Source organism: Lygodium microphyllum, chromosome 5, assembly GCF_053477565.2.
Source record: "Lygodium microphyllum isolate KBCC chromosome 5, Lygodium_microphyllum_v1.1.10, whole genome shotgun sequence".
Lineage (NCBI taxonomy): Eukaryota > Viridiplantae > Streptophyta > Polypodiopsida > Schizaeales > Lygodiaceae > Lygodium > Lygodium microphyllum.
In genome coordinates, this window is record NC_141139.1 from 22,879,106 (window position 1) to 22,891,387 (window position 12,282).

The 12,282-nt window shown below is 36.9% G+C and overlaps 1 protein-coding gene across 1 annotated transcript in view; it reads right to left on the reverse strand.

Annotated features, from left to right (window-relative positions):
* Positions 1 to 10,229: 10,229 nt before the first annotated feature.
* The window catches only part of LOC148035598 (uncharacterized), a 37,324-nt gene continuing 35,271 nt past the window's right edge, over positions 10,230 to 12,282 (reverse strand). The window contains exons 5-7 of the mRNA XM_087677560.1: positions 10,993 to 11,060; positions 10,700 to 10,794; positions 10,230 to 10,616 (exon numbers count right to left, since the gene is read on the reverse strand). Coding sequence (XP_087533686.1) covers positions 10,726 to 10,794; positions 10,993 to 11,060 — 137 coding nt within the window. The 3' untranslated portion in view covers positions 10,230 to 10,616; positions 10,700 to 10,725. The remainder of the gene's footprint in view (positions 10,617 to 10,699; positions 10,795 to 10,992; positions 11,061 to 12,282) is intronic.

The following is a 12,282-nucleotide window of genomic DNA, read 5'->3' on the forward strand; positions in this document are numbered from 1 at the left end:
GGTGTTCTAGGACCTACTCTGCAGCACCAATTTTGGAATATCTCTGTGTGTTGCTTGGATGGAAAAACGTCCAACACAAAAGTTGTAGATCTCATAATATAGGGATGTAGCAAACTTATATGGAAAGCATTATGAATGTTCCAATGACTTAGTAGATTCAAACAAAAAGTCATATCATTTCTCTTATTTGTGATCTTGAAAGGGCCATAATAGTGATTAGAAAGCTTAACCACTTTACCCTTTTGACATTTCTGCTTCTTCAAGTGAGGCTTCTCAAACTTAAGAAGAATATACTGTCCCAACTTGAGATCTAGCTTACGACAATGCTTATCAGTTTCACGTATATGGTTCTCTTGTGTCCTTTGGATAGCAGCTTTTACTTGACTGAAAGCTGTATCAATGTCTCTAACAAGCTCATATGCTATAAAGATCTTATCCTTCATAAGAAGAATGGGTGGTAAATTAGGCTTACCATAGATGATCTCAAAGGGTCCCTTATGAGTACTAGAGTGCACCGTGTTATTGTATGCAAACTCTTCTAAAGGCAAATACTTTTCCCATTTTCTTTGATTATCAGAGACATAGGATTTCAAAAGGTCCAAAACAGTAGAATTAGCACTTTCACTCTACCCATCCATTTGAGAATGATAAGAGGATGAAAAATTTAACCAAGTCCCGAGGTTCTCGAATAGAACTTGCTAAAAGAGGCTGGTAATGCGGGGATCTCGATCACTTATAATGGACTTAGGCATGCCATGATACTTGAAAATATGAGCAATGAATAGCTTTGCCATATGATTGGGTTTGATTGTCTTTTGCACAGGCATAAAGTGTTCTTGCTTACTGAATCTATCAATGATAGTTCAGATTGCATCGTTGCTTGCTTGTGTGCAAGGAAGCTTCATGATAAAGTCCATGGCTATACTTTTCCAAGGCTCATTGGGAATAGGTAATGGCTTCAGTAGACCAGGTGTTTTATGCCTATCATACTTTACTTTTTGGCATATCTTGCACTCGTGAACATATCTTTCAATGTCAGCTCTAAGAGTGGGCCAAAAGAAATATATTTCCAATGCTTGAGTAGTGGGTAGAATACCCCTATGTCCAGCATATGGAGATGTATGTGCTTCATCCATTACCTTGTGTTGCAATGGTAATGCTACACAAATTGCTTGATGATGATACAAATAACCATCTCGAATTGAGTAAGGTGTAATCAACTGACTTGAGTTAAGTTGATCCCATATGGCTGAGAAGTCGGAATCTAGTTGCATACATTTTGGGTAAATCCATGAACTTGTTATGATAAACAGTTGTGATTGCATTCACTCGAGGTCGTCGTGATAAAGCATCTACTACCACATTCTTAGTTTCAGATGTGTGAATGATTTGAAAGTGAAACATAGATAAGAAATTTGCCCAACGCATTTGTTTCTCTAAGAGCTTCTTTTGAGTGAGGAAGTATCTTAGACTTTGGTGATCTATTTTAATAACAAAATCTACACCAAGTAAATAGTGTTTCCATACTTGAAGAGCATGTACCACCATCATAAGCTCTTTCTCATATATTGGAGCATGTAGCTATTGATTCTTGAGGCATCGGCTCTCAAATGCTATTGCATGATGCTCTTGGTTAAGCACATCTCCAATGCAATACCCAAAAGCATTGCACTGAACTTCAAAAGGTTTTTGAAGAGCACACAAAAGCTTGTGTCATCTTAGACCTTAGAAAGAGAAAATCACTTCTCTCCTCACTTCCAGAGGATCACGTCTCTTGTCTTTCTTAGTGAGAGAATTACCTCTCTCGTCTTTCTTAGTGAAAGAATTACTTCTCTCCTTAATTCATTAAGAGAGAAGAGACCTTAAACCTTGACTTGTAAGGGAGAGGATGACCCCAAACGAATGCAATGCTCATTACACACGAGTAAACGTCCCAGGCGTCCCCGGATGCACGCATAAATACATATACACAATGCTAATGCACTTCCTCTTCTTATAACTCAATCCATCTTCATTTATGTGTAACTCCTTGGTTCTTGTGTACGCCCTTACACTTGGCAGACACTTCCATCCCCCTTCATAACTTGTACTCCCTGTACCAGATATCCTTGTCACAGTGCTCTCATCATCCCATTAAGTGATACACTAGGAATATGGTCTCTAAATGGTCTCATGGCCATGCTAGATCATGTACTGCCTGTACCAGATATCCCTGTCACAGTGCTTTGATCACCCCATTAAGTGATACACCAGGAATACCAATCTCTAAATGGTCTCATGGCCATGCTAGATCATCATCAACACTTAAAGAAAAGTGAGTCATTAATTTATTGACATAAATATACTAAATAGAGAATGTGTAATAAGCAATCAATTTAGTAACAATGAATCATTTATAAGTTTTGCGAGTGTTGAGATTGCAGATTAATGCATTGATCCTCTACAACACATATACTAGGTGCTCCATGCCTAGATCATGCACAAAGCGCAGAGTTACAAACTCTAATTTGCACCCTAAGCCATGCTTTGTGAAGTAGGGGTATTGTTGATTGGACATACTCTACACATAGGCATCGTATTTTGTTGTTGGGGCCCATACAATAAAATATACTTTATACATCGAAATTTACACTTGTGGAGAAGTCATAGACATGTTTATATAATCTATTATATAACACTTTAATATCATATAAATCTATTACAAATACATTGACATTGTTAAATAATCAATATAATGTATTATTAGCATGGTTAAGATAACATAGTCTACACTTGTGTACCCTAGTACACCACTACTATTGCTCCCAAAGCATATGTACATATCTCTTGTACTAGTCAAGTACATCAAGATGCCTTTCACTACTTCCCAATGCTTCTTGCCAAGATTTAACATGTATATACTCACTACTCCCATCGCAAAAGCAATGTCTAAGCAAGTAGCAATAATAGCATATGTGAGACTACCCACACATGATGAATATGGAACCATGCCATTGTAGCCCTCTCTTCATCAGATTTGGGACAATCATCAACACAAAGTTTCACATATGAAGGTAGTGGATTACTAGTTGCCTTTTCTCCTCTATATTGAATTGAAATGATTTCTTTATATAATCCTTTTGGGACAAATAAAGCAATCTCTTTGCTCTATCCTTGATTATACACATGCCGAGAATGTGAAAGTTTACATTAACCTTTTCTTTGACACATCAATCTCTTACTCGTTTTTAAAGCTATCAACATACGTTGCACATAAAGTATCAACACTATCAAGCTGCTATCTTTAGCCTTTCTAGTGTATAAGTAGTGGCCTATCTTGCTTCTGCCATGAGAGTGTATAAAGTCATCAAAGTTATTGTACCATACTTGTGGAGCTCACTTTAACATAAAGACTCTTTTTTAATCTTACAAACAAGCTTTCCTTTTCCATGTTCCGCAAACCCTCTAGTTGTTGTACATAGATCATATCAAGAAGCTCACTATTCACAAATATTGGCTTCCGATTCTATAGGGTCCATATCATCCTTAGCCACCAAGGCAAGTATAGTGCAAAGCCTAGTCACTTTCACCACATATCAAAAGATCTCATCAAAGTCCACATCTTTTTCTTACTTAAAAACCTTTGGCTTATAACCTTGCCTTGTACTTTGGTTTAGTATAACTTGTAACCTTCATAAATCCACTCACATGGCAAAACATTTTGGCCTTTGGTAGAGGAACCAACTTCCAAGCCTAATTCTTCTTAATGGAATCCATTTTAGACTAGGTAACTAGCTTCCACTTAAGTTTATCATAATGAATCATGGCCTCTTTATAAGAACTTGGCTCCCCACAACCTGTCAACATGACATACTCAACCCTAGGTTGAAATCTCTTAGGGGATGAGAGATACAAGTAGATCTATATAGCACAACAAGTTGATTTGGAGTGGTAGTTTTAGCCACCATTCTTTCTTTTTGAGACACCATAGGGCTCTCAACCTACTACTCAATAATTCTTTCTACTTCCTACTACTAGCTGAAGCATCCCTTGTGCCCTTTGTCTATATCCTTGATGCATTAGCATATGCCCTACATGGCAAAATAATAGGTGGCACTACATCTTGGAAAGTTCTTTCTTACTTTCACTTCCTTTAGAGGCTGCTTATGCATCTTCTTCTCATTGAAGATGGCATCTTTACTATGGACAATCTTTCGACCTTCTGGATCCCAAAGGTGATAACCCATCTCGTCACTAAACCCAAAAAGACACATCTAGTCAATTTTGGCTCTAAGTTGTTGCACTTTTCCTTTGGTACATGCACATAAGCTTCACTAGTTAATACTCTTTAAGTGATCATAAGAGGGTTTCTTGGCCAACTATGCCTCTTCAGGAATGCTACTAGTTACCAAACTCTTAGCCTAAACTCCTTGATTTAGATCAACATTAGATAGTATATTCAACATCCTTTCATTAATTGTTCTATTTATACGCTTTGCAACACCACCTTGGGTGGGATTACCATGTGTAGTGAGTTCCATTTTTCCCACATACTTCGAAAAAAATTTGAACTTATGAGAGACATATTCACCATCATTATTAGATTTGAGGCATTTAATCTTTCCAGATTGATGTCCTGCATGTGCCAAAAATATTTGAAAACAAGACAAAGCCTTATCTTTTTTACACATAGTGAAAGCCCACACTTTTCTAGTTGCATTTTCAATGAATGTGATAAAATACAATGCCCCCTATAGGCTTTGTAGGTATATGCCCATATATATCGCTATGCATCAAGTCAAGCAACTCACTCCTTTTTTGTTTAAGTTTTTCTTACTTATGGACCCAATATGCATGCTTTCTATATGTACAATGCTTTCAAACAGAAATATTAAGTAACCCAAATGAGATATGATTTCCATTTCTTTTCTGGACATATGTCCCAACTGACAATGCCATAGAAGTACATTTGGCTACTTGGTTACTGTAATTACATGTTTTTTGACAAAAGATACATGAAGAGGATACAAAGTGCCACTTTTGGCTCCTTTAGTAGCAACAATAAGGAATCCCTTGTGGACTTTCCATGATTGACTTTTGAAAGTAGTAGAGTATCCCAAGTCATCCAGCTGAGCAATAGATATCTAGCTCTTACTAAGCTTGTAGACATGGTTTACATTTTGAAGAGTAAAGGTAGAACTATTCTAAAATGTAAAATGAGCATCACCTACACCAACTATATCACATACATAGTCATTACCAAGATAGATTGATCCACACTTGTTGCTATCATATGAGTAAAAGTACTCCTTATGAGGAGTCACATGAAAAGATGCACGACAATACCATTAAACTTTCACTCACCATGTAGAGTTGAATTGTTGATTGTGGTTGTTCTAAAGGTATTCGATGAGGCAAGCAAGGAACACAACAAAAAGATACCTCATCTTTAAACTTCAACTTATGAGCTTACATCTGATTGAATACGATGTTGCATTAATTAAGATGAGAGGTGATAGTATAGCCCTTCTTCATTTCTAACCCAAAAACTTTTTTATGAGATACACCTTACTAGAGGTAACTTTCTTTTCGTAAATGTGACATAGCTTCTTCTATAAGTCATGTAGAGTGGTCTCATTTTCAACGCTAAAATACACAAATTTTGCAAAGTATAGTCTAACAGAGGATTTGGCCAATGCATCAAGCTCTAACAAATCAACTTCAAACATTTCTATTGGTTTTGCATCTATGCCTCTTATGGGCTTCAATTGCTTCTTTTGTGAATAAGGACATCTTGGATTTGCTCCTTCCATAAATTGAAGTTAGTACCATAAAACTTCATGATGTTATATAGTTCCCTATCCATTGTAGATGATGAAGCCATTTGTACAAACCAATAATTAACTATTAAGTGGTAGGAATTAGAGAATCAACAAATTACACCATGAAACTAACAAATTTTCTAAAACACCTACTCAATATAACTAGAACTGAGTCAAGATAGAAAATAAATTACTACTCAGCAATAACTATATAAAACTGTCCAAACGTTGTGAGAATCATTGTATATGGTTAAAACATTTATTACTCCATCAATAATTCCTTATAGATATAACAACATAATATCATCCACTTGTTTAGAGGTACCTCAATAGACTAATCTCTTTGAAACAACCGTAGTACATCAAGGAAAAGTGTTCTTGCTCATTTAGGATCAAATATGCATATGTAATATAACAATTTGGATGGATCTCAAGTAAGCAAACAAGAAGGTATATATAACTCAAGAATTACTATAGCATATACATTAAAATTTCTTCTCCAAAAACACTTATTGTATATAATAGCAGCCAATAAGAAACTCCAAAACTATGAGCTCTGTAATCTGCAATCTGTGTCAAAGAACTACAACATGAGATTGCTTGGTTCTAATAGTCCATTACTGGTTACCAATACATTGTAACCTACATTCATAATCTCTATAGTGGACATTGTAAACACTTGTAAGTAAAAAACAAAGCCCGATATAGCCTCAAACTGAAAACCAAAGTGGACTGACCCCTTATGGATTGGCAAGAGAATTTGCTAATCTCTTCACACATGTCAAATCTCATCCAAAATAGAGACATTGTAGATTTCTTATAGTGGCATTGGCTGGGGACTCCCACCATCTCTAATACTAGTTGTTAGATATGCAAGAAGACGAGATCACACACACACACACACACACACACACACACACACACACACACACATGCTATATTTATGGTGCCTTCAATAGCTCTCTTGTGAGAAATATTTTATTGTATTATCACACAAAGAATGAAGAATGAGTGCATACTGAGTGCGATAGGAGGTTGGTGACATTGGCCTTTACCCTAACAATTGCACACATCCTCTCTCTCTCTCTCTCTCTCTCTCTCTCTCTCTCTCTCTCTCTCTCTCTCTCTCTCTCTCTCTCTCTCTCTCTCTCTCTCTCGCGTAAATATGGCTTGATGTGTTGTTGCCATATGCTAGAATACAATTTGGTTTAAATGAAAGCCACATATAAACTCGAAAGTTTTATTACCTTTTTTTCTATAAACAAACAATCCCACTTGGTGTTAAGCTCCACTCTCTTTCTCTTCACATGAAAAGTTTCTTGCAAGTACGTGTGCACACATAAATACTTAATTAGAAAGATCCACCATAATCTTGAACCCTAGAGATAGGGTCAAATTTTATCTAAGTGATGAATTGCATGTTTGGAAAGATATTTTTACTAAAGAATAATGTCATTAATTCTTAAATCAACTACTAAGATGAGTTAAGCAATCCCAAGTAACAATCAACCACTAGGTATTCCACAACTCAACACATTTTGTAACCTAAGTTACATGACTTTGTACATAAACTCCAACTATTCATCCTTCCAAACTCTTTACAACACATGAACATCAATGCATGGAGTATATAAGGAAAACAAAATCACTTTACATTTGTAAAACTCAACTTTGTATTTGTAAAGACTCATGTAAACACATACATATGAACATATCCACATTTCCTTGCACTATCTATCGCCATACTTATTACTTTGTTTCAAGGTTTATCCATTACTAATGTAGATTAAATGGAATTTCCTATGATATGACCTTTATAAATACATGTATCCCTCTCAAAAGAAAACAATTAAAAGAGAGAAGACGGATGTGTGTTACCATTGTTACGATTTAGACATAATTCTGCAATTCCATCCCATATCATTCGAAGATTATAGAACCACAAAGAAATGCTCTTATAGACTATGAAATTGTAAAATTGCCATCAAGGAGTATGGTATTTTCTATCAATGGGTTTGCAAAAGCGTACATTGTTACTACTACGAAAGACACAATGGACACCAATATGCAATGTCAAAAGAGCTTGTACATGCACAAAAAAGGGAGAGTCATAGTTTCATATTACATTAAATGAAATGTATTAGAGATCATATTCTCTCCTAGGATATGTGACTTTTCAAACAATTCTTATGGGAATAATTTGAGATATTATACATGACAATCCTTACAGGAATTATGAAAAGTTGCAACCAAACCTTGAGAGAAGGAGGCGAGGAAGCGATGAACATGTGCATTCTAAACACTTAGATAGTTAGTAGCATAGTTAACATATTAATATTAATAACTAATATAGTTGATATTAATAACATGTCCTTGCAACTAATCACCAAATTTATGAAGTAGCACATTGAACATGTACTCACCTATATAGCCTTTCTACATGCGGTATTTAAGATGTTTTTGTTTATGAAATATGCATCTAACTTTCTACTTAATGTTTTAAACTCTTGATTGAGTTTCTAACTTCAAGATGTTATTAATATTCAATAAACTCATAATAAAGGAATGAAACATATATTACACTACACCTAACTTTGCCTTTGCTACTGTTGACACCTTGGCTAGCATGAGTTGGTTTGAAGCTATCCTTTGTGAGAGTAGTGATAATGCTTGGTTAGCACCTTCCTCTTGAGCGAAAATATTCAAAATAACAACAAATGTAGCATATGGCTTTCATACACATAGTCACCATAGAAGCTCTATGCCCATGTGTCACCATCGATCCTCCATCTCACATTTGAGGCTAGCCGCATTGGCATGACATTACCAACCATCATTGCAACAAAGCCTTACTTCAATTGGCAAGTGTCAACAATATCCTCTCACATTGGAAGTGGTGGTAGTGCTATGGAGTATCTATATGCTCCTTAATATATTTTACAAAGCCTACAAGTATTACGAACTTCATCTAGCCTCATGCATTTGCTGTCCCCTATGGTGTGGAAGTGGACACTTGGGTGTACATTAAAATATGATATTCAACCTCCTCCCCATACAAGAGCATCCTAAAACCTAGTGGAATATCTTAGATACGAAATTGCAACATAGCTTCTTAAAAGAGTTGAGTTGAATTTGGGAAGCGCTTCAATAGCAACAATGTCTAGGATTCATTGGGAACAAAAATTAGTATTCCCATCATAAAGTTGGCAATTCTATATAACTTTAAACATTTATGAGTTTGAAATTAATTAAGCCTTGTCCTCTTCATACTACTTGTGGGTGAATGTTATAACCAATTATGTTTTTGCTCATCAAACAATTATGTGAAACTCAATACCGCTGCGACTTGAAAAACAATCCTAAGCTTTGAATATCATGGATACATGTAATATATTGGTTCAAGGAATATATATGCACATAGAGGAGGCATGCCTCTCTCCTTCTGAACCAGGTGATTTTTTGGCTTTCACCGCAAGCCACCTATCAAAATGATAAGATCAGCAACGGACTGGAACAAGACAAGATCTCTAAGCCTCTTGCTAAGAGCGGAGTCGTAGTGCGTTCTGGAACCCTTGCGAGGGAGAGTAAATGGACGACAAGCAGGTAGCCAAAGAAAAGTTGCGGGAGAGAGTTAATGGTAGCCAAAACAAAATTCAACCTCATGAATGAATGATAATCGAAGACTGGGTCTATGCTACCAGATTTAATGTTAGTCTAGGTTTAAGAACTGATGTTTCTGGAGCTTTTTGACGAATGCTTTCAAAACAATATTAACTAGGAAGAATTACCATCATGGAAAACGTTTACAAATGAATATCCAATGCTCTGTTTTAATTCCCAAATATGACCTCTGAAGGATGCACCGTTGTATTGTTCGGGGGACACTCTCTGTCGACAAAGTACGAGACTCGACATCCTATTACTTTTTGATGGTCAAGAAATTCTCTCAAATGGCCAACCTGACGATGACAGGATTTATGGTGCCATGGAGGACTTTTGTTATGCTCGGTTACAAATTAGCACTAAATCGTACGATCTTCATGCAAATTATCTCTTTGTATCAAGCTCCCTCCTCTCTCTCTGTCTCTCTCAACCATTTACACGGGCATAACCACAAGACAAGTGAGTCTTTCCTAGTGGAGCAAAAGATAATTAGGTGGCAGCAAAACTCCACTTGAAGGGAAATTTACACTATGAACTGGGAGTGTGGGAGCACTGAATTTCAAGGATGTATTCAAAATTTATATTCTGACAAAGAGAAAGGGTGCAGGGTGCTAACTACACAAAGAAACGAGATAATGTACCATATTCAAACTGCAGTACCATTTTCATCCTTCGGGTTCATGCTTACAAGGAAGGCTTGAAATAAGGAGACGTGTACCATACTCTAATCAATCTCTTCACAAATAAATTGAGGTACACATGATCTGAATTCGAGGACCATTTATAGGTTTCAACAATTACAGTTCAAGATCATAATTAGTAATTAGGGCAAGAGACTTAACGAGCTTTGGCTTTGCAATAGCTCAACATGTTATATACAGAAAACACTTCAGCTTATAAGTCTTTCGAAATTGTCTTTCCACCTGGTCTTCTTGTAGCCAGAAGGATCCCGGTCACTCTGTGTCTAAATTAATGCAAGCTGGAATCGATCAACTTAACTAGGAAATGATCGAGTTGACCGCAGATGCCATCTCCAGACAAGGGGCCCTTTTGGCCAGAACAACATCCTGTTTATTTCTACAGACATCCTTCTTACTCTCCCTAACATTAGCGATGTTTTTTGTCCATAGTCATTCTGGAAGCCCAAGCTACCTGCAATAATGATGCTGTTGTTAACATGGTTTTATTGCTTCCTCTTCTCCCTCATCGTCAAGAAAGAACCTCAACTCACTAACCTCAGATTAGTACGGACAGACTCTTGTTAGTGCTGTGATTGTCGCGCTGCATTCCCCTCCTCTGAAATAAAGTCCCCTACAGGCCCTACAGGGGCCTGCAAGAGGATCCATTTTTTTGAGGGACCATAGCAAGACTTAACAATAATATGTGTGACTACACACATTCAATTTACAGCTTAACATCAGCAAGTTGAAAACTGCAAATACTTCACCTAGTCTACTGAACTGCCAGTCAATGACTGCTGGGCAGCCTCAGACAGGAGACTACGAAGGAAAGGAAAATATCAACTCACCGGATAAGAAACCTTAGATGAACCCCAGACAGTATTTCCTTCTGAGCTACAATAGACAACAGGACGATCTGCATATATTGAACAGTTTTCAAGGTGTTATTTTCAACGTGAATATTCTATCCCTCCCTCGTATTGGAACCATCATAAATCATTTTGCATTAGAAAATTAATTTCCAACCAATGGACCCCAATTCAGGCCTTATCATCCCTATGCGGAAGCCCAACTTCCCACTGTTTTAAAAAAACAGAGAATAAAATCTGTTGCCTTTTCGCAGAAAAAATAAGCAGAACAGGGAAATGCAAAAGACAGTCACCTTCGTTGAATTATTCTAGAGTATAGTAAGAGCAGCAAAATGCAAAAGACAGTCATCTCCTTGCATTGTTCTACAGCATATTGCCAGTAGGAGATAACATCCAACACCACCTGTCAGTTAGGTGCCAGGATCACGGTTGCTCTGGAGCCTCTCCTGTCCCTCAGTGGCCTGACAAATTTACAGTTCGCATTGGAAAAGCCTGTGGTGCTAGAGTAGATAACATTTGCTGTGGGAGAAAAGATGGAGATTTTTGCATCAATTGTTTACTTCCTATTCATCTTGTATGCACATTTCTGGCAGCACAGGCTGAGGAAAAGCTTTGGGATGTTGACTTTATGCTCATGGGTGGTCTGATCTATGGAAAAGAGAAAATGCACACATTCCCTTATTGGTCATGAAAGGGATGTATAATTTACTGAAACGCAGCAGGATATGGCTCCTAGATGATTGCAGTGTGGCAGTTTCTTTCCCACTTCACTTTGACATTGAGCATGTGCCCAAAAGAGGAATGGAACAACAAACGTGTTATCTAGGCAACCCCTCAATTATTATATCAGGGCTAAAGTATCCAAGATTTTCCAAAAAATGGATAACTTATATATGTACAATAATTATCAGTTTGAACAAAATTTTTCCCAGTCTCTGAGTTTATCAGGGCATGACCAACAAGTGGAAAGCAATCTTCCATTGTCATGAGAGACCTTTCATTGTTGACGTTATACATCAGTAACTGAATATAAATGTGTACTGCTTGCAAAAGAGAAAATATACCAAATTACCAAATAATGGCATGCAGTTCACCACTGATGCTTAATCAGGAGTGCCTAAATGACCAATAAAGTCCAAAACCAATGCTCAATTCAAAACATCATGCGGCTTGAATGTATCATAAACTGTTGAGATACTTTAGACCTTCCAGCACATTGCCTAAGGAAGTTATCCTCCATCACATGGGCAGAGAATATCAAATTGGCTA